This window comes from Numenius arquata, chromosome 24 (assembly GCF_964106895.1).
Source record: "Numenius arquata chromosome 24, bNumArq3.hap1.1, whole genome shotgun sequence".
NCBI classification, from domain to species: Eukaryota; Metazoa; Chordata; class Aves; order Charadriiformes; family Scolopacidae; genus Numenius; species Numenius arquata.
In genome coordinates this window covers 823,297-850,491 of record NC_133599.1, presented here as the reverse complement: position 1 = coordinate 850,491, position 27,195 = coordinate 823,297, and the positions used below count along the sequence as shown (strand labels likewise).

The window sequence follows — 27,195 nt, the reverse complement described above, 5'->3', positions numbered from 1 at the left end:
ACTTAAATTGAGCTCCCTTTGCTCATCACAATGGGTTTGGCCGGTTCTCCCCGTCCCGAACCTCCGGGCTGTGCGGTGGGGCTGGCTCTGAGCACACCCCGCCTGCCCCTGGCGCAGAGGGAGGCTCTTCTCCTCTTCTAAATGTGGGAAGAGACGCTCCACGGCTTCAGTGACATGAAATAACAAATGAGTTTCCATGAGGGAGAAATAAACCAAAACCAAGCAGCTCTCAGGCACAGCGCGGCTCAGATGGCCCCGGCAGCGGTGCAGGTCCCCCCATCCGGGGCTGGATGTGGGGGTGCGATGTGCTCAGTGGGGCGAGTGCGGGGCCATGCAGTGGGCCAGGGGCTGCCCGACGGCCAGCCAACACAGCCCAAACCAGGAGCGTTCCCAGCTGAGAATCCAGGCTGGGTCCTTACCCGAGGGAGCACCCGTCTGCAGAGGGCGAGTGCTGCAAAGCCCTGAAAGGTTGTCTTGGCTGTTAATTGCTGAAAAACACCTCTGGATAGAATATTTATAAGGAAAAATGTTAATGAGTGCTCATCCCAGCCAGACGGTGCCCCAGCCCGGTGCTGCACTGGTGCCAGGGGGGTTTGCAGGGCCCTTGTGTAAAGACCGCAGGCCCCCAGCACACGCTGCAGGTTGTTTTCTCGTCATAAACCTCTCGATTAAAGAGGAGGAGAAATCACTGTGATTGCAATGTCCAGTCACAAAATATGGTCAGCCTGGAAATCAATCCAATAAAAATGGAAAGCAGGGTGCTGGGGACAGGGAGGCTGGCAGGGGCAGGGAAAAGGTTTTGCCTGGAGACTTTAATTAAAATGCCATAAAAGGTTTTTCAGGACACACAGCAGCTCTTCCTACTTTGGTGACAAGATAAAAGCATCTCAGTAAATGCTGACACACTCTGGAAACATTTCACTGCTCCCAGGGCAGTTGGGAGATGCTGTTTGCAGAGCCCTCTGTGAAGCTGCAGCATCCCTGCGACCCGCAGCATCCCTGTGAGCAGCAGCATCCGCCTGGGAATGCACGGTGGCGGCCGTGGGACACGGAGCCTGACGGGCTGGGGGCAGTTTGGAACTGGAAAAACAGGGGGGAAAAGGCAGACCCCTGGGCAGGGTTTCTGGAGGCCGGAGCCTGTTGGGATGGTGGGCGCTGGAGCGGGCAGCACCTCGCTGGCTGGCGAAACCCAAGCGGTGTCACCTTGCTGGTGACTCGGATACCACAGTGTGCCCAGGAGACGGCATTTACTCAAGGATGCTGAAAGGATTTTCCCTTTTTTGCACACTTACTTCGAAAGACTGAGGCTTTCTTTGCTTATACACAATATATTTTTATGAAATGTTTTGTCCCTATTTCCCTTAGGTATAATTGGATTTTTCTCAATAAGCAACAAAATAAAGAAGGAGTTTATAGCATCTCTTCCGCATTCACTTGTTCAAAAGCAAATAGTGCCCCAGCCCTTAAAATCAAGGATGCATTTTTAAAAGCAAAGCCAGGCAGTAACTTCTACTTTAAAAAGCCCTACAAGTTTTATGAAGCTATTTTACACGGCTCCAGAGTTTTGGGAGAGAAGAAAAAATCACTCAGTCAAAAACAGAATATATTTTTATAGCGGCAAAATTTCTAGAATGAGACTATAGATCTTCTGCTAATATGGGGAGCCTTCAGAAATACACACCCCCGTGGCAGCACAAACAACACCCGGCTAGAGAGATGGATGTCACATAATATTTAAAAAGAAAAAAATGTATAACTCCCAGGGAGCCAGGGCTGGCTCTTTTCCCAGATGGATTCTTGTTCCGACAGCGTCACAAACATGACAGATGTGCTTCTTTCTAATTGTTTGTATTTGTGGTTTATCTTTCTTGCCTGTGATACTTCAGGAGAAATCTCCTCTCTCCTGCCACTGCGTCCCTTCCTCTTTGTGTCTGAAGCTTTTTTGGCTATCGATGTTCCCCAGCATGGCCCGAGCCAGCCCTGTGCTGGCTGAGGGTGCTGTGCCCGGCCCCTGCCCTCCTCAGGGCTCCCCACAGAGCTGAGACCCCTCGGTCCTGCGGGACCCCCACCCAGCTGGCCCACAGCCCCCCCCCCCCCCACTCTTCAGAGCTGCTTGCTCTTATCTTGGGCTGGTGTCCCACACTATAAGCAGCTCCAGGTCAATCAGAACCCCCTGCACAGGCCTGTGCTCCCCCTGAGGTATGGGCAGCACCGTGGGATTTGTATCTGCCCCCACCCTGGCTCTTCTCTGCTGCTTCCTTACCTCAGCAATCCCCACCGCACGCTCTCAGGCAGATTCCTCATTTTCCTGCCCACGTCTGACACACCTGGCTCTCAGCTGCACGCTAAAAATAATAAACAAAAGGAAGGTGGCCAAGCAGCCTGGAGAGAGATGTCTTCCAGACCTCAAAAGCCCCCTTCTCCTCCTTTGCAGCTGATTTATGCCCCCCCAAATGCAGACCAGCAGGCAACTGAATATATTTTTTCTGCAAGGGTGCCTGGGCTCTGCTAAGAAATATTTTTTCTCTCCTCTGTGCTGATTTGCTGGGTTTCAAGGCTGCGGTTGTTCCGTTTGCCCTTCCTGAGACCACCTGGGACCTTCGGGACTCTCCCTTTGCTCCTCAGCTGCGCCGGGCTCATCCAATGTCCTCACCCAGTCCCAGAACAGAGAGGCTTTTGCTGCCAGATGTTCCCTGATGTAACTCCTGCATCTGTGACCGTTCCATGGTCGATTCATCGCCAGTCCGTCAGCGGCCTCACGCAAAGCTCTTGCCACACAAAGTCTCCTTTCTCCGCTGTTTCCAGGAGCGGGATGGGGCAGCGGCAGGAATGTTTGCGGCAGCGGTGAGGGCGCAGACGGGCTGTGCCAGCCGGGAGACACCAACCCTTCCCGGCCATTGTCGGGTGCAAACACAAATAAGGTGTCAGTTACATGCTGTGGTATTTGGGAAAAACGGTTTCAGTTGCGGCAGTTCTGGAAAAATCAGGGCTGCTGGTTGGAGAGGCTGCAGCGAGCGCCGCGGACACGGGGGGGAGCTGCAGCCCCGCCGACGGGGGAGCGCTCCCCAGCCCTCCCGTGAGCCCGATGGGGCTCCGGGGGAGTGCTCCCCAACCCATCCATGTTCCCACTGGGGCTCCCGAGGAGCACTCCCAAATCCCCCTGTGATCTCAGTGCGGGGCCAGTGCTCTCCAGTCCACCCATGTTATTGGTGCGGGGCTCCCAAACCGACCCGTGATCCCGGTGTGGGGCTCCCGGCCAGCCTGCTGCCCCTTGGCCACACTGGGCTGCTCCCGTGGGTGATGTACGTGATGAAAGGGCTCCTGCCTGAACCCCACATTCCAGGGATAAAAGAAGAGATGAGAGGAGAAGAGCAAAGCGCCGGGAGAAGCACAGTGTAAGAGAAAGGTAATCACAATTACAGGTCTGAACGTATCAGCTGCTTGGCGCTGCCACGGGGCACGGCTCGGGAGATGTACCCCACGTGCTTTTTCCCCCAGGGCTCTGAGATTGCTAGACCAGGGGCACTGCAAAAGCTCCAGTATTTAGCAAGGCTGGGAAATAACACCCAGACAACCTTGTCTAGACAAAACCACCTTCTGAACATAGACAGGAGAGCGCAATGGTTAGACAGGAGGTTCATTGCTGGCATTGTCACTGTGTAAAGTCCCGTCGCTACGTGACACTCCTTTCTGCTGTGGATTCAGAAATTTCTAATTCAGAAGCTGCTGGTGTCACAGCACGTGTCACCAGCCAGCAGCGCGTTAACCCAGCGCTCGCCTGCAGACAGACTCCTCGAAGAGGGAAAGGCCATTAGAAAAGTTTCCAGCTCTTCAGAATTGAGCGCATTAGCAATGCCGAGCACATCTCACGGGAAGGTCAGAGACGAACTATTTGCCATGTTCTCCACAGAAAGGGTTAGTTCTCATTTCAGCTGCCGCGCGGGCTGAGCAAACTGCTGGGTAAGCAGCTCCGACAGCGAAAAAACCTGCTGCCCTCAACAGTGTCGGCGGCCCCGCTCTCGCCCGTGGGCCACATTCCCTCCAGCAACAGTCTCCAGCGTATTCAGGCTCTTTCCTCGGCTGACAGCAGGTAAATAAACCTAAACACGCTGAGCTTCCCACAGCACCTCCGTGCAGGGCCTGCTTCTGCCGGCCCAGCGTCGCTCAGCGCCCGCGGAAGTTGTGACAGACAGACAGACAGCGACGTGCCCGCAGGACGGCCTGCCCAGGTGAGTCACGCGGTGATAGCGCTCCTTCGCCAACACAAGGGTTACACAACACCCCTGGGCAAAATATCAGCCTGGAGAGCGACTGGGGCGTCGTGAGGGAACAGGCCCGGGAGGTGCTGCGAGGGGCAAAGGCCTGCCCCGGGCCAGGCCCTGCGAGGGGGAGTCGGGCCCGGCCCTGTGAGGGATGAAGGCCTGACCCGGGCCTAACCCTGCGAGAGGTGAGGGATGAAGGCCTGACCCGGGCCTGGCCCTCTCCAGCTCCGGGCCCCACGGTGCCCCCCGCTCGCTGGCCTGGCCAGAGGTGAGGGCTCCGGCCGAGGCCCGGCTGAGGCGGTAGCACCGGGCCCCGCCCCCGGCCGCGACGCCCCCGCCCCGCCCGCAGCGGAAGTGACGCGCCAATCACGGCCGCCCGCTCGCTCTGCCGCCGCCGCCGCGAACAAAAGGGATTTTCAGTCCCCGCCCCGCCCTCCGCGCCCCGGTTCCGCCGTCTGATTGGCTGTCGCCGCCGCTACCGTCCGGCCCACGCCCTCTCCCCGCCTCCTCCGCGGCGGATTGGTCCGCGGGCGCGCCCGGCGGCGGCTCTGATTGGCGGGCGCGCCGTCCCTCAGCGGGCGGGCGCGAAGGGGCGGGGCGGCTGGATGGGGAGCGGAGCGGCGCGGTAGCGGCGGCGGCGGCGGCGCACGCCAGGTCGGTGTCGAGGGGGCGCGGTCCCCGTCCTCGGTCCGGCGGGGTCTCGTTGCGTGCGGCAGGGCCCGGTCCGGCCTGGCGCTGCCGCCGCGGGTGGGCCGCGGCAGGTGCGGGGCGGCGGGGGCTGAGAGGGGCGGTGGCGGGGCCGGGCAGGGCCGGGCCCGGCCCTGCTGCGGGCGGGGGCGGCCGCGGGCGGAGGCCGGGGGGCGGTGTTACAGAGGGGCGCGGAGGCCCGGGGGACGTTACCGGGAGCTCGGCGTCGCCGCGGCGTTGTGAAGGGTCGTGTGGCGGGAGGGGCCGGGGCTCGGGCGCGGGTCGGTGGGTCGTCACTCACCCCCCGGTCCGGGCCCTGCCCGCCCTCCGCCCTCCCTCCCACCCTGTACGGCGGGTCTGACGGGTCGGGGAACGCGGGGGGTGTTTGAATTTTCCTTCAAGGAGCGGCAGCTCCCGCTCAGTGGTTGCTGAAGGACTTTAGCGATGTTTTGAACGCGAATTCTGTGTATTTGCTTCATCCAGATACTTCAAGAAATAAGGGGGTGGGCAGGGGGTTGGGGGGGTCCTTTCCCCTTGGGGCTCTGAGATACAGAGCTGGGCGTCAGGCACTGCTCGTTTTAACCTAATTCTTTGCAGTTCTGACGCAATGCCAGGCAGCGTTGTGGATGCACAATTATAAAGTGTGTGTTAGCTTTTTATTATATAAACATCTCATGTAATTGTTTTAACAACTCGCACGTCACACACTACACATGCAGCAGCATTTTTAAAGACTTGTCCATCGGGAGTTTTCAAACGATTTGTTTAGGTTCTCGTACACACGCGGTTACGCGACTGCCCGTGCGAGCTCCTGGAAAAGATCAGTTCCTCTTCAGGGACAGGGGAAAAAAAATGAAGCTGATTCAGGATTGTAGACATAGAGTCATTGTTGGGTTGGTGTGGCTGTAACCGGGCCTTATGGAAGGAAAGGAAATACCCTCCTTCAGAGGGAAAAGGAACGACAAGCTGTGTTCTTTGCAATGTTTTTTTTTAAGAAGTGGAAGAGTTTTGAGCCAAGTGCTTGCAGAGGATCTTGACACTTCCCAGTTGACAACCTCCCTGTCTGCGCCTCGGGCTGCGCTTCGGTTCCTGCCCGCTGCCAGTGACTCAAACCTTCGCTGGAGTCGGCGGGTGAAGCCCTCTTGGGCTGACAGCGCTGGTTGACTTGGTTCCTGCTTACATGTACGTGGGCCCAAGCGAAATGTCACCTCTAATCGCTTCATAATCATCGTAGCGTGATTCAGAGTGCGAAGGAGCTGCCACACTCTAGAAGCTTATCTCTTTTGTTCCTGAAATGGCACATGCCAAAGATAACTTGCCCGGGTTTGTTAGCTTGCATGGGTGTACATACGCTTAAACTGGTCTTGATATTTATTTTCAGTTAAATACTGGGAAATAACTTTCAAAAGAAGAGTTTTATCTCTTCCGAGGGTAGGTGTGGGTCTGCTGAGGGGACTCTTTAGCAATCCGTAGCACAGCTAAAAGGAAGTTTACCTTTGGGCAAGCGGCACATAGTTATCTTTGTTTATGCTCTAAACTTTTGCTTATTGTCCAAAAATGGTGGTATATCTTAGGCTCAGGGAAAATATTTATACCATCAGACTAAATAATGAGGTCCTTGCGGTTTGTGATGTGTGTGATTGGGCTGGTCAGTGTATTTCACAGAGTGTGGAGGGGTAAATATGCCCCGGGTATTTCTAGATCTTGTTTCTAGTGCTGTGAAACTCTATCTCTTGGTTAAAGGTTTTGAAATAATGGGTCGGGTTCCCCAGCTGACAAGGGCAAAGCTGTCTGGCAGAACGGGACTGTTCGCAGGGGAGAGGACTGGGTAATTGAATAGGGTTGGCGGGATCTTTTATTGAAAAGTGGGACGAGGGAAGAACAGGGACCTGTAACCAGAAAGCAGCCTTGGAAAGGTCTGTGATGCTGGAGCCTGTGATCCTGGAGGGCCGGGAAGGGATTCGGATTTGGATAGGGCAGGAGGAGCTCAGGTATATGCTTATTAGCTCTTTGATCAGAGATGCTTCTTGTTCTTGTAAAATAATAATGTAAAATGCACAGAGCTTTTTTATTTCCATTTTTCAGCTCCCTCCTATTGAGTGGCCCTAAAAATGGAGCGCTTGGGTTTGTTACAGATTCAGCAGAACGGGGATCTGCCAGGTGTGCTCCGAGAGGCATTAAAACATTCCCTGTAAATCAGTGCAGAATACAAGTGCCATGTAGAGGGGTTTTTAGGGCAGTGACTTTATTTGTAGCATCTGCTCCCGGTCTGTCGCCACAGCAGCGTGGGAAAACCAGTGCAAACAGCAGCTAAAGGTCTTCTCTAGCAGCGGGTTGCACAGGAGGAAGCTGAGGCTGTACCATTTATATATCTTTAATGCTACCTGTTGTTGTTGCATAAATGATTGCTGTGTGAGCTGGCTCCTGCTCTTTATTTCTATAAGTATTTTTACCTGTATATTCTAAGACAGGGCTTGTTTATGTTATTAAGCTGATTAAAGACTATAGCCATAGAGGCATGTTAAGAATAGCATGGCTTATTTCTACAACACTGTGAAGTACAAGTCACAATGGGAGTATTTAGAATATAGAATAGAAACGGTTACTGCCCCGACTAATAGCTTTAAAATACCAAGCTGCAGTTGGTGCTGTCCTCGCTCTCCGAGTGTGATGTTTGGTAGCTGCTGGAGAGATGCAGCTGCACGTTCCTGTGTCATCTCTTTTTCAGAGAAAAGCACAGCCGTGGTCACATTGAAAGTCCATATTTAGAATGTGCTGTCCTGGGCTAGCGGAGTTAGATGATATGTTTTGTTCTGAGATCTCCAAGAAAACTTCTCCTTTTTACTTCTGGCTTAAAATGCCCCAAAACTAAAATAACTTGATGAGTGTCTGGCAAAAGAAGTTGTTCCTATTTCCCGTCAGTACTGGTTCAGTCTCAGCACCCGTGAATTTAGCCTGAGCAAGGACTGAGATGGTTTTGAAATGAAGCCGTGCACCTCCTGAGCTCAGATGTTCCAGATCTAAACCCTGCCCAGGGAAGTGATGCAGCTCGGACTTAGGTCCCACCATAATCACGTAAATGTTAAACGCTAAAACCAGCCCCCTCTTTTCTTGCCATGATGCATGGCTACTTTTTTATGTTTTAGCATTAATTTGCTGCTTCTGTTGCACTCCCTCCCCTTCTGTGTAAGATGAACACGTTGTAAATCACACTCCTTGTGTGCGGTCTCAGCCAGGCTGCCCATGGGACCGTCAGCGCCGTTCCCGAAGCTGCGGGAGATGCTCATTTCACCTCCTGGGCAGCTCTGGGGAGTCCGTCGGCTGATCTGGCAGTGTAGCTCTGCCCGAACAGTGACCAGCCCTGCCCTGGCTGCTGAAATGGGATTTGAGTCAACAGAGCGAGTTTCCTAAATTACACTGTTGTGTCAAGCCTTCAGCAGGCTTTTTTGGAGTTATGACAGGTATGAGCGGGTTTGCCAAACACCCCACTCGTGTATTTTCCTCTTGAAGGTGTGTTAGTGGATTTGCAGTAGGAACACCCCGGCAGCGCTGACAGATCCGTGGTGCCCAGTTAAATGGGTTTCAGAACGGCCACAATGCCCCAGGCAGTCCTGGTGGCTTCCACTGGAGTCTCTCTGAGCAGCCTGTGCCATGGTAGGGCTGGCCAAAAAAGTCTGGGAGGAACGTTGCTGCTTTATGGATTCCACGTAAAACGCTGCATGAAGCAGGAACGTGACTGCCTGATGAGAAACTTTCCTGCTTAGCGGAGGGGCACGAAGCAGAGCTCTGATTTCTCGTGCTGTATGAAGGCTCCTTACTCCTCTCTGTGCAGAAGACTCTGCAGGCTCTCTGTGCAGGCTCCCTACTCCGCTCTGTGAGCAGAACTTTCTGTTCCCAGCAACTGGAAAACTGCTTTGGCATAAACAAGACAGAACTTGCATTTGTGCACAATTCTCCAAGGCACAGTTATGCAAATCAGCTGTAACATAGCAGTGACTTCAGAAAACTTAGAGTTCAGTTGACTGTTTTAGCTGGATGGGCTTCTCTAGTAAAGGTTAAATTAACCCTTTACCACTGCCAGTGCAGCGGGGTTTGGTACCTCCCCGGAGCTCCCGCGGGCTGTAGCGTTTTCTGATTGAGTGGCGAAAGATGGATGTGACTTGGACTCAGAAAACTGTATTTGATTGTTGCACAAAGCACAAGACTATATCATCAGTGGGTATTTAGTTGACAAGGATTTAGTCTGTGAAATTATTCCCATTGTTAACAAAATAATGTAATAAAAAGGCTCATTACTGGGCAAGGTTAAGAGCATCAGCGAAGATACAAGGGGGAAAAAGGCTTTTTGTGTGCGCAGTTCAGCTGATGGGTCTTTGTTCTTATGTGGGCAGAAAAATTATATTTAATAGATGATGGTGATATTGAAACAGTTGGAAAGAATAGTAATTAAGTGTGTGTTTTTCGTGCCATTGATTTTTGTGAAGTGCTTTGGGCCTGTTCCATTAGTGATGCATCACGGCGTCCCGGGGGAACTCTCACAGCACTGCAACGGTAACTGGCCCCTTAACTTTGTGTAGGTGGCCCAGTTTGGGCCACATTCATCACAGCTCATCACTCTCCTTTCAGGGATGTTTGCAGCTGTGTGATCCAGATGTGTCATTTACAGTACTATGGAGCTTAAATAGCCATGGTTTTCCCTCCCCTATTAACTTTGGCTACTTCATGGTGAATATTCCACTGCCATGTTAGCCCCTACGTTCTGCCTCCACCATCTGGGTGTGCATATGTTCATAAACCCTTGGGAAAAGGTGAAAAATGCATTTTCTACAACTGGTCTTGGAAGTTGGAGAGAAAATGTTGCCTTGTGTATTCTCCCCTTTCCCCCCAGGGCAATTTGCAGTCCAAAAAACTGGAAGCTGAAGTGAAATGGAGATTGTATGTCATAACTTAGAATACTGATTTTAATGTACAAAGAAATACCTGGTAAATTATGTTGCATTTTTTCAGGTTTTCAGGATGAATCTGGAAAAACTCAGCAAACCAGAACTACTGACGCTGTTTAGCATTCTCGAGGGAGAATTAGAAGCAAGAGATCTCGTCATAGAAGCCTTAAAGGTATGTTGTAAATACTGTGATAAGAGACAAAGCTGACAGCAGTACTGCTGTAGGGTCTGCAGAGCACCGGCATCCCACGTGAAGTTCAGAGGCAAAGATTTATTACTGGTTCAGAATCCCGTCTTAATTTCAGCAGTTGTATATCGTTCTACGGCTCGGAATTCATTGTTGAAGGCTGGCTGCAAGAGGCATTTCAGTGTTAAGAGTGTTATGAGTGTGCTCCCCCTGCTCAGGAAGGGTGGGCTCTGGCGCTCGTGGCCAGTTTGGTGTGAGAATGTGGAGCTGAGACAGTATGTAATGAGTGAAACTGCTGCTTTTTGAAGGATGCTCAGTTGATACTCGGCCTCCGTAAGGTGGGAAAAAATATAGTGGTAGAAATGATGGAAGGAGTGGATTTTTGAAGAAATGAGTTGTGACAGGGTTGCATATTGAAGGCTTTTTCAAGCTGACCTGTCACTGCTCATAACGTTTAAACTTTGAGCTGTTTCAGAAGAGGAGTGGCAGCTTCTGGGCCTGAGCTGCGGGGACTTGGTTTTCCAGCAACAGCTTCTGGAGCATGATTCCTCTCTTGGAACAGACTTCAAATTTCTCCTCTGTCCTGGGATCAGTCTTCTCATTCGGTGGGGTCAGAATGTATTACCAGAACAAGCATCGCTTCAATATTGCAGTGTGAAATGCATGTCATGGACCCACGGGAAGGAATGCAGCAGCTCCGTTCCAAAGGCTTTTTAACGTGTACCTTCCAATAGCAGAAAGCAATTATCTCTTCTGTTGAAATTTAACCTGCAGTTCCCTCCCGCATGAGGATATTAATATAGTTAGAACACCCTTTGACACACTTTGTCAAGTACTCATGACTGAGAAGAAATTAAATGAAATTGTAACCTATACTTGATAATTGCGTAGTATAAAATACCAAGCTAATCAAAGGTTACAGCTTTTTTTCCCCTCTTCTGTAAGGGATAAACTGTGATGGTTCATCATGAGAACGCGAGGAGAGCTGGAGGGAGCAGGAAAGGGCAGTAAAAGCTCAGGATCAGATCTGGCTGGCAGAGGCTGCCATGCCCCTTCGATACATGAAGGGAAAAAAGTCCAGTAACTGCTTCATCGGGTGGCTGGACAGAGTTTCAGAAGCAGGAAACTCCTGGCCTCGCTTTACCTGTTTATTTGGAATACACAGTCAGAGAAATTCTGGCCTCACTGTGCTTTTCCTTTTGTTTACTGATAGTAACTGTGGTAACAGCTTTACAGGGCTTCGCCGGCTGAAATAGTTTGTGTGTGACTGTAACAAAAGGAAAACTCACCTTCCTAATCTGTTTCCTCATGTTTTGGTACATATGAAAATGCTGCCCTTCTAAGACCAAATGAAGGGTGGAAACTCTGCGAGCGTTTAGTTTGACCCGTGTGCGTTGGGCACCCTGAGTGATTACAAACACTGATATTTAACGCATGATCTTAAACAGTGGCCGTGGTTTTCTCCAGCGGTTACATTAGACACATAGATGTCACGGGTTAAAAATCAGAGGTTTATATGCCTATTTTCTTCCCATTTAGTAAGAAAAATGCGTTTCCCCTCATGGGCTAATTTGACGTCTAATTCAGATTTAAATGCTTCTGAGCTCTGTGGATGTTTGAGGCAGGTCCTTCGGTACGTTATAGGAAAGAACAAGCACTCGCAGAGAAAAAGAGTACCTTAATTTGTAAACTTGTAATTTGATTGTAGTACAGTCTGCAATAATTGATCTTCCTGCATGCTTAGAGAAGGGCATTTAGCATCTGGCATTTAGCATAGAGAATCCATGCGTGCAGATGACAAAGCCTAAAATAGTTTTCTTCTCCCTCATGGTATCAGGCCACTTGTTGGCTGGCGCTGGCTCTCTTTCTCACAGGGTCTAAAATCGAGCCTCTGAGCCTGGCTTTGCAGAGACTGCTTGATTTGCTCCTTCCCTTGGCTTCCCCTTCCCAGATCTTTCCCTTTCCCCTGTGCCAGGGGGTTCTGCCGGGGGTCTCTGCCCTGCCTGGGGGCTCCATCCCTCCTCTGCAGCTGGGAGAGGGGCTGTCTCTCCCCACCTTTATTTCTTGGAGGGCTCAGGTTCTCATTAGAAGGAGCAGTTGTTGGGTCACCTCTAATCGATGCCTCTACCATGTTATGACCTGCCCTTGCCAACTTCTTTCCTTCACGTTTTTTTCCTATGGTTTACTTTTTTGCCGTGTATTGCTCTCAGTTGGGTCGGGGGTGTTTGTGACAGGGACCGTCAGCTCTCCCTGGGCAGTCACAGGGGACCTGGTCATGGCTTTTGAGATCCGTTTCAAATTGCAGCGTTACTTAGATTGAGGTGCAAGATATTAATAAAAGGATTAAGTGAACAAATTCACTGTATTCAAAATATTCTTTTCCAATGCTTCAGTTTGCTTCCTCTACTTTAAAACCTCTTTGGAAAAAAAAAAAAGCTTTTTCTTTTTTCTTTGGCCTGAAAGTAGCTTCCTGTCCACTACATAAATCTCAACGTTCTCCTCCAAACAGACCTTAAGTCTCACTTCTTATTGTGCTCCTTTTCCTGTAGTTATAATGATATTTAAATCATCCAAAAAACCAGATGCTGTCAGAGTTACATAATTCTAAGGGCTGGATTCTCGGTCCTCATTCCTGGGTAGGAAGAGTTGGATGTGTGATCCACAGGTTCAGCTTCTGAAATAGCACACCGTGCCTGGAAACAATTCAATATTTAAATAGGTCTCTATCGCTATGTTAGAACACACCGTTCCCTGCCCCCTGGTCTTTAAATGAGAATTTTCCATACATTAGAAATGAAGGTCTGTTTACTTCTAGAAAACAGGAAACAGCTTCCTGGCTCATTCTTTTATGTTAATAAGGCCTCAGGCAATTTACACTGGAATAGAAACTATCTATTTTGTGTTAATGACTGGGAGCTGGATTCATTGCTTTGCTTCTGAATTTGGTGATTCACTCTATAAAGCACTATTAATGCACTGCAAAATTAAATGTTCATTTGTCAGTGGGTTTAGAAATGAAGTTTAAGAAGGTGCAGTTTCAGAAACTAAATTCTACCCCTTGTTTAAATAAAAATAATAAAAAAAAAAAAGCTTAGTAATATAAAACCTTGCTGCAGATGCTGGTAAATCTCTCACAGATGGGGCAATGGGCTTTTGCATCCCTTGTGAGGCAGCTGGGCCGTGGGGGGCTCCCGTGGGCACTGTGCTGCTGGGACCAGGCGGTTCTTACAGCTTCTCTCTCAAGTTTGGGGATTTTGTGTTGATGTCTGGCCCAAAGCAGCGCTGTTTGCCGGTACCTTTTGAAGGACTGGTTCTCTGCCCCTTCCCCGGACCCGGCTGGCTGCCGGGCCAGGAGCAGAAGGGTGGGCACGGCCCCAGCTCTGAGATCCAGCCGTCCGGGGGGGTCACAGAGTTCTAAGGGTGTTCTAAGGGTGACAGAGTGCAGTCCCCGGCCATCGTCACACGTGGGGCCGTGCTCATCCTGCTCATCCTGGGGTTTGTGCTCTCTCTGCTACGGACCAAACGTTCCCCGGGGAAAAAGGTGCTGCTTGGTGCTGCTTGATGTTTCCTAAGACAATTCCTTGCATTTTCCAGAGCTGATAACAGGTCTTATGTGGGCAAATCTGGGGAGCTCTCGTTCATCTGGTTCGTTCACTTGATATAATGATGGCAATTAAGACAGATACTGTATTTGAGCAATGTAATTTCTGCTGTGTGGATCTCTGCTAGGTGTTGCTTCAGAGCTGGGCTAAACTCAGGCTGGGAATCGCACTCGAGCCTTTGGACATTTATTTTTGTGCAAAGCAAGTGGTCCCACCCCCCGTTTCCCTTCTCTGTCAGCGATTGCTGTGACCTCAGCTTGTCTTTATTCCCAATATCTGTGTCTGGGGAGAGAAGCTAATAAGGAAGGCAGTAAGTAGCTATTTAAAGATTATACCACTCTCTGCAACATAAAGGAGGAACTTCTGTGCAAATGATGGCTGCAGAACGGCATACACAGTAGCTACAGTTAATTAAGAGTGTGTTTGTGTTGTGCCGAGGGTTAAAACCTAAACTCTAAAATTACAGGCAAGAGTAATATTCTGTTTTGTGTCCAAAAAAATGCTTGAAACAAGTCTTGGAAATTCCCTGTTTGATGTTCCAGTAAAACAAGTCGTAAAGATTATTGAAGGCAGAGAGAAAATGCTGTCTCATAAACAAGGTTTCAGTAAAAGGAAATCTTTTATTAAAAAAAAAAAATAATTACACAAATAGATGATGGGAAACATTCGTCCCAAAACAGTGTAGAAATCTCCAGAGGAAACAGTAGCTCTTCCCCAACAAAGTGAAGCTTTGCCTGCCTGCACAGGAGACATCTCTCCAGTTGAGTCAGATACTGCTTCCGCTCCATAAAATCAGAATTCTCTCTTTTCAAAGAGCCTGGCAGGGGGCGATTGCCCTGACGAGCTCCAAGCTGCCCCATGGAAGTGGTACCTTCTGCCTGCCCCAGTTCTCATTTCAGAGCGGTGACCGTGCAAAGCTGCTTCCTTTATTTAAGAACAGCCCAGGCTTAAGTGTTATCTTTTTTCCTGTTGGGGGAGGGCAATTTAATAGTCCTCAAAATCACCAAATAGTCCATTTAGTTGCTTTTGGAGCTTGAGCGTTTTGATAGGGAGTTCCTGAGTCTGCATATTTGAAATGCTACAGGTGGAGGTGCTAAATTAGAGGATCTTCTAATTGCAGAAGATTGCATCTTATTTCAAAGAGCAATTGCTGTTGTTGGAAGTATGTATGTATGTCATCTCTGGTTTTACAGATTAAATTTGCCACTCCTAAGTTAACAATGCTTGTTTGTAACCTTATTTCCTTATTATTGAAACTTGATTTCCTGTGGATTCGCGTGTTTGAATAGGTTGATGCCGGGATCTGAGTCGATTTTTTTAGGCTCATTAATAGAATATTTCTCATCCATCATCAACTGGTTTCTGTTTTGAAAGCTGAACAAAACCCATATTTAAGACTGAATTCCAGTTCAGATGAGACAAAATCTAAACTGTTGGGGATGTTTGTATGTGACCTCCAGCGTTAGTGGCAGTGGTTGAGCTGAGCAGCGCGAGCCACGGGAGAAGCCACTCATGTATGTGACAGTTCCGTACCTGTATAGGCTGACCTGAATGAAATGACCTGTATAGGTTATGGCACAGTGACTTCATTTTAGAAGAGCTGTCCCCATTGTTTTGGTGGCAGTGGGACCCATGGCATAGGGGTGTCACAGGCAGCAGCCCGACAATCCATATTTGCGTTTCCAGGTGGATGGTGGCCCGAATGCCAAAGCGCTGGATTTCTTCTGGTAAATGAGATGTGGTGGGTGTAGGGTGACCTGTTTGAGTCTTTTCTTAGTCTAGACAACCTTAATTAAATGTTTCTGCTCTGCTGGCTATTAAAGAAGAATAGCTGGACTTCAGAAAGCTATTAATGTTATGATAGACTCATCTGTTTGTCATGCTAGCTCAGGAAAATACTTAATTGCTCAAAGTAGCAAGGAAGAACTCCTTGTTCTTTCCCAGGCAGGAAATAAACCACCCCACTGAATTCAGCAGACTTGGGAGCCCAGTGCCACGGGGAGCGGGGAGAGACCGGGCCTTTGGTACACCCTCACTATGGCAAGGAGTCGGAGGGTAGAGGGAGCCATAGTGAGGGTGTCACCTTATTCCCAGAGCTTTGAGCTTTTATTGGAAAGGAGTTGCCCAGAAGTAAACTTCTCAGACGTCCCCCCTGTTTGTTCACGCGGTTAAAGCGCTGCTGAAACCCTTCCGAAGGGCTTCTCCCGTGTCTCTGCCCACCACCGGGGTGGGCTGGGCTCAGGAAGAGCTGTCAGGGCAGCGGGATAAATATCCCCATTTGTATTTACAGACTTTTTAATGCTTGAGTCACTTAGAAATGCCCTACACACTTGTAGTGAGGTTTGGTTGAGTCATTTTTATAAATTCTTTGGGATAACTGAAGAGTCCCTGTCCCTCCAAAAAAAAAAAAAAAAAAGCCTGTAGTTTTTCCTGTGATTCATTAAAGCAGAGGCAGGTCATTATCCAGGGCTGCCCTCCCATTTCCAGGGCTGATCTTTTCCTTCCTCTTCTTTTTTTTTTATGTAAAGTTAGAACAATATCTTAAGCTCTGATCAAAGGCATCCACTGTTCCTGATGGGTGTTACTGATAAAGAGGGAGGGGTATTTGTGAATGTGTTCCTCTGGATTTGTTTACTGCAAGGGTTAAAATGCAACCCCAAACCAGTATCGTGACACCCAACGTGGGTTTGGTCATGGAGGAGACAGGGAGATAAAAGTATTTTGGTTTGGTTTTTTTTACGCCTCTTGTCAAGGTAATTCATAACTTCTCCCTTTGAGAGCAGAGATTGACTTTTGTTAATTTTTTTGTGCTAATCACATGGTTGCATCTTAGAATATAGGCAGGGCTAGCACATCTCATGAGCTATTTGAGTAAAGCAAAGCTTTATTGTCCATCTGTGGGTGCCCTGACCCATAAAGCGCAGTTCCCGCAGTTTGCTGTCCTGTTCCCGGGTCTGTCCCAGCCGTGCCTGGTGGCCGAAGCAGCCCTGGGGCTCTGCTGGGCTCCAGGGGAGCATTTCCAGCTTCCATGCAGGTTACCAGCACATCAGGGCACAACCATCCCAGTACATACTGGCTTCCAAGTTGTCTTTTCATTTTAGTCAGACTCCGTCTTTCCTCTGTAAGAGGTGTCCTGAGGCCATCCCGCCAGGAATGGGGGACAGCCCGGGATCACTGCCCGTGTACGTGTGAGTTTCCTTAATTCTTTCATGTCACCAGAAGAAACCTAATCATTCCTGTCTTGCCTCTTGAGAAACTAAACTTTGTTTAGTCTGGATGAGAACATTAAGAATTTTATTAACAGTTTGTGGATTTATAGGCTATTGCAAGAGTAAAACTCTAATTGCTCAACATGAAATTCTTTGATGGTGACATAGCTGAGAGAACCACACCACTGCTCTTCCACCGATACGACAGTCAATGATTAAATCTTTAGTTAAGCTGGAATTGGTACTCACCTTCTCTCCTCCCGCACAGTTGGGGAGTGTAAGTCACGGATGTCACTGGCAGGTAGCTGTGGTATGAGGATGTCAGCAGACTGGCTGTACTGGGGAGATGCTGGGGTTTAAGTAAGACTTTGCTTTGTTTCTAGTTTGCTTGGGGCCACTTCATTAAAAGATTGTTCAGCTGGGGGGGGGGGGGGGTGAGAAATTAACAGAGCACATGCTTCATATAACCCCCACACACACTTTTCCGGCTCCCTGTGAGCAGATGCTGTTTGTGTTCCAGCCATGGAAATACAAGTGGGGTTTGCAAACCTTTTCAAGACTTGTGTCTTACGTGGGGAGCGGGTGGCTTCGAGGAGGGGGGGACATCCAGCTGCCTCGTACATGAAAAACATGATGTTTGTCCCCTTGTTGGCCTGATCAGAAGTGGCAGGGGCCAGATGGGCTTTGGAGGTCCCAGAGGTGCTGCTGAGCAGGTAGAGCGCTTGGCCCGTTTGTGCTGTGAATTACCGTCTCTTTTCTCTGGTAACTGGGGACCTTTAACATGACACACTTGAGTGTTTTCCTCTCTGAATACTCTTATTCTTATAGCAGATAACAGGATATGAATCAGACTGTGTTAAAATCGCTTTATCTCTAAGTGGAAAACTGGGGAAGAGGAATATTAACTACAAATTGCTTTCTTCTTCAGCTGTTTTTCTATTTTAAGTATATTAAAATGCAGATTTGTTTTCGTATTGCAGGCCCAGCACAGAGACACGTTCATCGAGGAGCGCTATGGGAAGTACAACATCAGCGATCCATTGATGGCTTTGCAGAGAGATTTTGAGACCCTGAAAGAGGGAAATCATGGCGAAAAGCAACCAGTATGCTCCAATCCCTTATCTATTCTGAAAGTGGTGATGAAACATTGCAAGAATATGCAAGAAAGAATGTTATCCCAACTAGCTGCTGCGGAGAGCAGACACAGAAAGGTAGGTTTTGCTTCATGGAAGACGTGCAGAAGTTAACAGCTGCATTTTGATAATACTTCAACTTCAGCAAAAACACTTAAATGCCGTTAGTTTTGGTAACTGAAAGGACTTTGCACCTTTTTCAAACTTCTCACTCAATACGATGCAGCTGGTAAGTTTATTAATTGTCACTCCAAAATTTGAAATATATGCAAGATGATGATGATAGGGCACACAAAAAAAGGAACTGGCTTTTTCAAAGCTGGGAGGCAGAGGGCTTACCAAAATGTCAGAACAGATTTCTGGCAGATTGAATTCTCAGCAGACATGTCACTCTTCTGCTCGTGATTTCTTCTCAGTCAGCATTGAAGAGCTGGTACCAGGGACTTGTGGGAGTGTGTGCTCCTCCATGTGCTTTCCTAAGAAAGTATGGCATGGCCAAAACTTACTTTCATGCTATAGCTTTAACAGATATCAACACTAGTGAGGGGCTCGGTCCTGGTGTCAGACTGCCCTTCCCCAGAGGTTTGCTTCTCTGGCAAAACCCAGGTCACTCGAGGAGCACAAAGCTGCACCAAGTCTGAGAGCAAGAGTCCACTCGACTCTGCTTCTTGGAGTCTTGCTGCAACATATTCTCTTTATGTATCTGGTTAGCTTTTTTAAAAATATGTTTACATGTTTGGTTTGTTCTACAGTAAATTTAAACAAGACAAAATGATTAAATTATTTGTCCCTCGTATGTAGCTGGGGCAGAGAATAATTGCCCAAGAGTAGCTGGCTGGGATCTCCGGCTGGGAGGAGCTCTCTGGAGCATCCCTGCAGTCATGTGCGTTGCAGACTGGGTCTTAACCTCTTCACATACTTCTTTTCCATCTTAAAAACTAGCTGGGATTTTTTGCTTTTGCTTGTGTCATGGCAGGCTGAGAGGTGATGCTGTGACACTGGTGTCTAAGAAGTGTCTTTCACAATGTCAGATGTAGGTGTACTTCTGGCTAGTGCCTGTTGGGCATTGGGCCCAGACCATCCTGTATTTTTTTCAGGTGTGTCACTCTTGCTTTGATTAAAACTCGTTAAATCCTGTACAAAGATCTCAAGTACAAGTAGTTGCGTTCTGTTCCTAATCAGCAGGTTCAAAGTTGAACCCTCTGTCTCATTGCTCATCAGCATGGGGGTTAAAGTTTATTTTCCCGTAATCTGTTCTGGTGGGGATAAGGTAGAGCGAGTTCCTTTCAGTCTGTGGACAATCCTAAGCATTTCCGTTGCAGAAGCCTTCGTATGACACCAGTGAGCCGCTCGCTTGGCTCCTACATCACAGACCCTGGGTTGGGGGGGCAGCTGGGGGGGTCTTCAGCTTTGGGATTGGCCTCGGAGTCACTGGGTAACAGCAAGGCTGTGTTTCACCTTCCAGCCAAGTATCTGGCTAAATCATGCTATTACAATCAGATGTTTTTCCCCCTCCTTCTATCCTTCCTGTCTCCCTCTGTGAAAAGGTTTCGTGTGTGCTTAAAGGTATTTAAACATTGTTTGGAAGCTTGAATTTCAGGAAGACTGAGGAGCTGCTGAATTCATGGTGAGCACGTGTTGGGAGAGTGTAGAGTTTTGGTGGTGAGATACAGCAGAGTCTCTTGGGAAGTTTGTGTTCTGGCTTTTTTGTTGAGTTAATAGAATTTCAATTATTCATGTAATTCAGCGTTAAAGCTGAAGGAGCTCCTTAACTGGGTCCTTATGGCAAGCAGTTTCATTTCAAGAGCTCATCTTGTTCTTAAGTGGAAGAACAAATTCATGTTCTTTAAAATAAACTTTGCACTGCAGTCCACAAACCGCCTGTAAGAAACTGGAGGAGAAGCCTGGGTGAGAATTACTGCTGAACCCGTAACGAGGATCCCCTTGTGACTGTGGGTGCGCCGTGTCCTTGGGCGTGCGGTCACCATCTGACCAGGGACGGAAAACGTGAACATCTCAAGGCTGTTCTGCAGTCTGGAGGAAAAACATGCAATTTAGATATTTAATAATAAAACGAAGATATATCCAGTGTGAGGTTTCCTGACTTTTCACAAACTGGCTCAACGATACCATAAGATAACATAGTATCGTAACTTGTCCAAAAGCTGTTTTTATGTGATTTTTTGAGCTGAATTTGGCTGTCTGAGGCTGCGGTGGCTGCTCTCCTGTGTCATCAGGCTTTGGAGGGTGTGCGAAGGCACCGATCCCTCCCTGGGTGTAGGTGTGCCCGGGTGCTGACGTGAGGGATGTTTGTCCGGCAGGTGATTCTGGACCTGGAGGAGGAGCGGCAGCGGCACGCCCAGGACACGGCGGAGGGGGACGATGTCACCTACATGCTGGAGAAGGAGCGGGAGCGACTCACCCAGCAGGTACCCAGCCGTGGGAGCTGGTAATTACCCAGCCCATGGAACCCCAGGCTCCTGGGTGGTGAACTCGGGAACGACGTCTAATTGCACCTTCGTGTTGAAAGCACAGAAAGGGACCTCCCTCCCTCTGATAAAAGCTCCTGGCTTTTATCATTACAATATGAAAAACAGCCTTAACTTTTCAGGGTGGTTTGGTAGCTGAGCAGTGCTAAAAGCTATTAATAGACAATACAATGCTTTGAAATCTTACTTCAGCCTGAAAGCTGAGAAGTTCTCAAGAACTGGACTGCACTTACAAGTGATAGGGCTCTCTAGTACTCAAAATTCAGAATGAGTCATGAAAGATCTCCTAGGGGGGATATTCAGAGATGATAATAAATATTTATTTATTTTGTTTGCTCCTGTTTTCTGTTACTCAAGCACTGTAGACTTTATTAAGCATACATAACACATCAGCATTTTAAAGTCTAAATGCCATTAAAAGGCAGAGCGACAAAGTAGTAAATGAGGCGGAAGGAAGCTTCGCTCCAGCTCGGCTGTTCAGTCAGCGCAGGGCAGACGGCGTGTGGGTCTCTGTAAAGGTCAATTGAATTTCATACACGGTATAACTACCAGTAAGTAATAATTCCTAATACGCACAGCTCAAGTCATACAGGGCTGTCTTCCAGATACATGGAGCAAGAACCTCTTTCTTAGCCATTGCCATCTTTTACTGGGGAATTTCTCCAAGATACATAGTAACGCCATTCCCTTTTGGGGCATTGTACTTCATTTATTTTGGGGAGGTTTTGTGGTTCCCTTACAGTCTTTTTTTGTTCTTATCTTCCAGCTGGAGTTTGAAAAATCCCAAGTGAAAAAGTTTGAAAAAGAGCAGAAGAAGCTGTCGAGCCAGTTGGAGGAGGAAAGGGCACGGCACAAGCAACTGTCCTCCATGCTTGTGGTGGAGTGCAAGAAAGCCACTGCCAAAGCAGCTGAAGAGGGGCAGAAGACAGCAGAATTGAGCTTGAAATTGGAAAAAGAGAAGAGTAAGGTGAGTAAACTGGAAGAGGAGCTGGCGTCCAAGAGGAAGCGGGGTTTACAGATGGAAGCACAGGTAGAAAAGCAGCTCTCGGAGTTTGACATTGAGAGAGAACAGCTGAAAGCCAAGCTGAACAGAGAAGAAAACCGTACAAAAGCACTCAAAGAAGAGGTGGAATGTCTGAAGAAAGCCCTGAAAGAGCTGGAGGCTTCTCGCCAGGAGCACAGTCCCACCAAGCCCTCGCAGCCGAGCCCCTCGGTGATGTCCAGAGGTGTTACAACCGACAGTCCCCCAGTGAAGTCTGTGTCTTGTCAGACAGAGTGTCTGCAGACAGAGCGAGCAAGCCCCGCTGGCACAGGCAAAGCCCTACATACCGTGTTTCCCAGCCCCACGACACCTCCCCATTCCTACGCAAAATCCAACGGGCACTGTGACACAGATGTGCAGACGGGCAGTGAGCTGCTGCAGACAAATGCAGCAGAGAGCCATGGTAAGAAGGAGAAATCTGCTGGAGCAGCCCCAGAAAATGCAGTTGAGAATGGAAGTTCTCCTGTAAGAACAGAGTCACCGGTGCATCTGATGTCCCAGGTCCCTTCCAGTGGGGTCTCCCTGTCTCCCAGTGGCACAGCCGCCTCCTCTCTGACACCTTCTCCTTGCTCCTCACCAGTCCTGACCAAACGCCTCGTGGGAGCTTCGGCAAGCAGCCCTGGTTACCAGTCGTCCTACCAGGTGGGGATCAATCAGCGTTTCCACGCCGCTCGGCACAAGTTTCAGTCTCAGGCTGAGCAGGACCATCAGTCGAGTGGTCTGCAGAGCCCACCGTCGCGGGATCTCTCTCCTACCCTGGCAGATAACTCTGCCGCCAAGCAGCTGGCCCGCAACACGGTCACTCAGGTCCTCTCCAGATTTACCAGCCAGCAGGGACCTATTAAGCCCGTCTCCCCTAACAGCTCACCCTTTGGCACGGACTATCGAAATCTGGCAAATGCCGTGAGCCCTAAAAACGAATCGGGTCACTCTCCAAGCCCTGGCAAGGTTTCCAGTCCGCTAAGCCCGCTGTCTCCTGGCATTAAGTCACCGACCATTCCCAGAGCAGAAAGAGGGAACCCTCCACCCATTCCTCCAAAGAAGCCCGGCCTCGCTCAGTCACCCGCTGCTCCTGCCCCACTCACCAAAGCTTCCTCCCAAGCCGGGGTCCCCATGGACGTGGCCAGTAGCTGCTCCAGCACCACAGTTGTGTCCAACGGCAAAGACATTGAGATCCTCCTGCCAAGCAGCAGCTAGTCTCCAGGGCACGGGAAGGGGACACTCCAGGGCTTAGCATCCTTGAGCTAAGACACTGTTTTTCCACTCCATGTTATTTATTTCCATAGTAGCAGATTCTGTCTGTATAAAGCATTTAGTATATTTTTTTCTTTTCTAATAGGTAGGAAAATATTTTTGTTTATGAAGAAACCTTAACTACAGCTATACAGTAGCCTCAAAATATGTCATGGCAACAGTCAAATCATTAGAGATAACAAGAACCATAATCACGTGGTGGGACCTGATTATCAGACTCTAATGGGACTGAAATGCTACTTTTAAATTATGCAGAAATAACTTTTGCAGACTTTTTACTCCAGATGAACATTTTATAAAAAGTGCCTGAACTAAGCCTGCAATATGAATGTGATTCTCTGAGAAAGGTGAGGAGCGGACCATCGAGCTGCAGAAACAGATTCTGCTGTGAGTCATGAATGTTGAAACCAACACTGTTTTTCTTTTTAATTCTTTCCATTTGCTAAAGTAAGCTAGCAAATGTGCTACAGATTCTGCAGGGTGACCACCAGAGTGATGCAGCCAGCCACACGCTGTCCCTTCGGACACTGCTCCCAGCTACTTGAGGACACAAACACAGATTCTTGGGGTAAAATGTAGCCATAACACAACCCAGATTACTTTTCTGTGTTCCTTGTCCCCGTAGTTCTTTTTGCTTTCCTGTAGCACCCTCTGCAGAGGTGCCCGTGTGCTTTAAATGGCTGAGCTCTGGTTTCTGGTGTGTCACCTTGAATTTTCAAGCTCTTCAAGCATTCTACTGTTGTGTGTAGAACTTCTGAGACTATTACTTGACAAAGATCTCACTACTACTTGAAAAAAAAATCACTACTCCATATGATACAGGTTTTTTGCAAGGGTAACATGGGATCTTCTACTATAAATAAAAGCAATAATTTTGTTCCTCGCGTATGGGTTGTGTCCAGCTGACCTGGCTCTTACTCCCCAGTTGGCTACGGGATCTTGCTGGCTTTCCTTGGCTGCAGACACGGACCCAAATCAGTGCTGCCACGTGAAATTGAGTATGTGTATATGTGTAAGTAGTTTCACACACATACATATTAAATACACAGTACATTAGGAAAATCTTTACCTATTCTTGATGTTAATATGAAGAAAATGTGGGAAATCATTGAGGTTAAAAAAAAAAAATCACTTAAAGCGAGGAATTGCCTAAGTTGGAGGCAAATTGTGTGTGTGATAAATTATTTGGGCCCAAGAGGGGAGAAGCGACTGGTTCCTGTGAGAAACACTTGCCACGAGCGGCGCGGCCCTGGCTGCCACGTGTGCTGCCCTCGGCCAGTGGCACCGCGGGGCTGGCTCTGAGTCACTGTGGCGAGAAACATGGGACAGACACACCACAGGGCAGAGGCTGAGCGCAGCCCCGAGCTCCTTATCTCGGTGGTTGTAGCTGAGCTGATCCTAAATTTAGAAGCTGGACGTGCTGCCGAGTGTCGGTCCGTGTTCAGTGTCTCCCTTGGCAGCAGCGTCACATTCACACCAAGCGCAGCTTCCCACTGCCAGCGCCTTCTCCGGGGTCATTCTTCAATATTTAATTAGACAAAATACATCCACCTTTACTGTAGGACACGCTGCTGTACACGGCCTGGGGGGTTCCCTCTGGCTTTGGGTCTCCTCCTGCAGGACATGGCAGCCCTGGTGCTGCTCGGGGGGGCTGCTGGCTGCAGTGACCCCGCTCTTCTCCCCCACCCAGCCCCAGCAGGTATTCAGAGTAGAACAAGAGGGTTTTACACACCTTTGAGTAGCCTTTTAGGTTGTGGTTTCACGTGCTACTGTTCCTAATGCAGTGGAAGGGGCTGTGTACCCACAGCAGGGGACAGAGCAGCCTGGAGATAAATGGGCAGTGACTATTTTGGAAGCACATTTATTACTTTTTTTAAGTATCCACAACAGATTTTTCCTCTTGCTGGGAGCAATTGTAAGAACTGATGGGTTTCGGCCCACGTATGGCTTCGGATTCAAAAGTGAGGCTTTTGTATACACTGCTTTAACGTGTTTCTTTGCTTTTACATTAATCTGAATGGTATTATCCCCTTTCTTTATCAGTAGCTCTAGAGAGAGATGTACGATGCTGACGTCTATTAGGAAATGCACTGAGTACTGCTCTTCTCAGATACCCTATGGGAAGGGGTATGCAAAGGAATGTATTTTTGCTAGTAGCCGATCTTCTGAGAGAGACTAAGCACAAGATAATAAAACAGATCCAACTAATCCAGTAAGACACTTAGAGTTAGTATTTAACTGTTGATGTAGATTCTGTGTGGAAGCGACTAAATATTTCTTCTCTAACTCCCACTTGTTAGAAGCAGACGTTGTTGCAGAGTTTGTCACTGGCGGATGGAGTATAATGAAGTGCAAAATGTATACACTAGTATTAATTCATTAACACTTGTAAATTTGTAAAGCCAAATGTACCAAGCTGAAGTCTTTAATCATTTTTATAGCTGATGGCATTAAACATGTTAAACGTTCATATTATCAATAAAGGATTTTATTTTTAAGATGTGCAAATCGCTTAAGACAATGTTTGGAGTCGGGAGGGAGTGTGTGGACTTTTCCACGTCCCCAGACATCCCGGCTGGGGACGGCCAGGCCTCTCTTCCTGTGGGAGCTGAAGCTTTCAGTGTCAGAAAAGCTTCAGAAGGCGGCAGATCTCGGGGCTGAGGGTGTCCCAGCCTGGGCAAGGCGCTGGAACGCAGCGTGTCCACGCAGCGAGCAGTAGGTTTCCTCCCTGGAGAGCTGGGGGCTGCTGCCGGTGCCCCCCAACCCCACCACGGGGAAGAGCCCACAGCTGTTTGTCTCCCTAATGCCTACATCTAGAGTGACCTGATTTTCTTATCTTTACATCGCTTCAGTTGAACAGGTTTTGCAACAACCTGGGAAGGAGCTCTTTGTTCCTCTCTCCAGGCTGGGTGACATTGGGGAGGAGCGCTGCGGGAGCCAGGGACCTGCTTCGGGGCAGCCCAGAGCAGCAGCCACCCAACAGGAGCTGCTTGGAATCAGGGTTTGGGTGGGAAGGGACCTTTAAAGGCCATCGAGTCCAACGCCCTGCCCTGGGCAGGGACATCTTCAACCAGACCAGGTTGCTCAGAGCCCCTGGCCAAAGTCCAACCCGGCCTGGAATGATTCCAGGGATGGGGCAGCCACAACTTCTCTGGGCAACCTGGGCCAGGGTCTCACCACCCTCAGAGTAAAACATTTCTTCCTATATATATAGACTGAATCTTCCCTCTTTTAGTTTAAAGCCATTACTCCTTGTCCTATCACAACAGGCCCTGCTAAAAAGTCCCTCCCCATCTTTCTTATAAACCCCCTTTAGGGACTGGAAGGGGCTCCAAGATCTCCCCGGAGCCTTCTCTTCTCCAGGCTGAACCCCCCCAACTCTCTCAGCCTGTCCTCACAGCAGAGGGGCTCCAGCCCTCCCAGCATCTCCGTGGCCTCCTCCGGCCCCGCTCCAACAGGTCCATGTCCTTATGATGTTGGGGGCTCCAGATCTTCCTCCCTCCAGCCACCGTCCCCGCTGCCACCGAAGCTGCGGAGCCCTGCCCAGGTAGGAACTGGACCTGGAACCGGACCTGGTGTGTGCCTCGGCCACAGCCCTGCCGGCTTTCTGTAGCCGCAGAGGTGGCAGGTCCTTGCCCGCGGCTGGAAAGCCCCCAGACCCTTTGATGAACACCACCACACTTTGTCTCCCTCGCCCTCTGGTAGCCCGAGCCGTGAATCGGGGCGTTAATCCGGGCTCGGGCTCTGGGTTTGGCTGAAGCCCGTTTCCTGCCGGCGAGCCCAGCCCGCGTCCCTGCTCGCCCCCGGCCCCGCGGGCTCGGTCCCCCCGGACACAGGGAGCCCGGTCGCCCCCCGGCGCTGCTCCGGGCCACCTCTGCCCGGGGCTGCTTGTGCCCGGGGCGGGGGGAGCGGGGCCGGACCGGGGCGGGGGGGGGGCGGTTCCGCCGTCTCTCCCTGGGACGGGCAGCGAGCACCGCCCGGTGGATGCTACGACCGGGGCGCGATGCGCAAAGCACCCCCCGCGACCCGGGAGACCCCGGACCCCCCCGGGCCCCCCCCGCCCCGTTCCCCGGTGCGAAGCCGAAGGGAGCCGGGCGCTGGGAACGGCCGAGCGGCTGCTCCTCCTCCGCCTCCGTCCCGGGCAGGAGCGTCCCCGGGGCGGGCGGGGCCGCCAGAGGGAGCCCTGCGCCCGGGAACCGGCCGGGAACGGGCCGGGAGGGACCGGGGAGGCACCGGGAGGGAGCAGGGGGGACCGGGAAGGCACCTGAGGACATCGGAGAGGCACCGGGAGGGACCGGGGAGGCACCGGGGGCCACCAGGAGAGACTGGGGAGGCACTGGGAGGGACCGGGGGGGGCCGAGGCCCACTCCATCCTTCACCCCAAGTC

General features: G+C 49.8%; 1 protein-coding gene across 1 annotated transcript; it reads left to right on the top strand.

Moving 5' to 3' along the window:
• Positions 1-4,862: 4,862 nt before the first annotated feature.
• On the top strand, positions 4,863-25,307 carry CTTNBP2NL (CTTNBP2 N-terminal like). Its single transcript, XM_074163399.1, has 5 exons — positions 4,863-4,916; positions 9,957-10,064; positions 17,871-18,101; positions 20,345-20,452; positions 21,279-25,307. The coding sequence occupies exons 2-5, from the start codon at positions 9,966-9,968 to the stop codon at positions 22,749-22,751; spliced, it is 1,911 nt and encodes a 636-aa protein (XP_074019500.1). The 5' UTR covers positions 4,863-4,916; positions 9,957-9,965; the 3' UTR covers positions 22,752-25,307.
• Positions 25,308-27,195: the final 1,888 nt, after the last annotated feature.

What these genes read in the sequence shown, in the direction of transcription:
- CTTNBP2NL (XM_074163399.1), top strand. Translation starts at nt 9,966, where the DNA reads ATGAATCTGGAAAAACTCAGCAAACCAGAACTACTGACGCTGTTTAGC. An exon ending in TCGTCATAGAAGCCTTAAAG is followed by an intron (nt 10,065 to 17,870) that starts GTATGTTGTAAA and finishes TTCGTATTGCAG; the next exon opens with GCCCAGCACAGAGACACGTT. An exon ending in CGGAGAGCAGACACAGAAAG is followed by an intron (nt 18,102 to 20,344) that starts GTAGGTTTTGCT and finishes TTTGTCCGGCAG; the next exon opens with GTGATTCTGGACCTGGAGGA.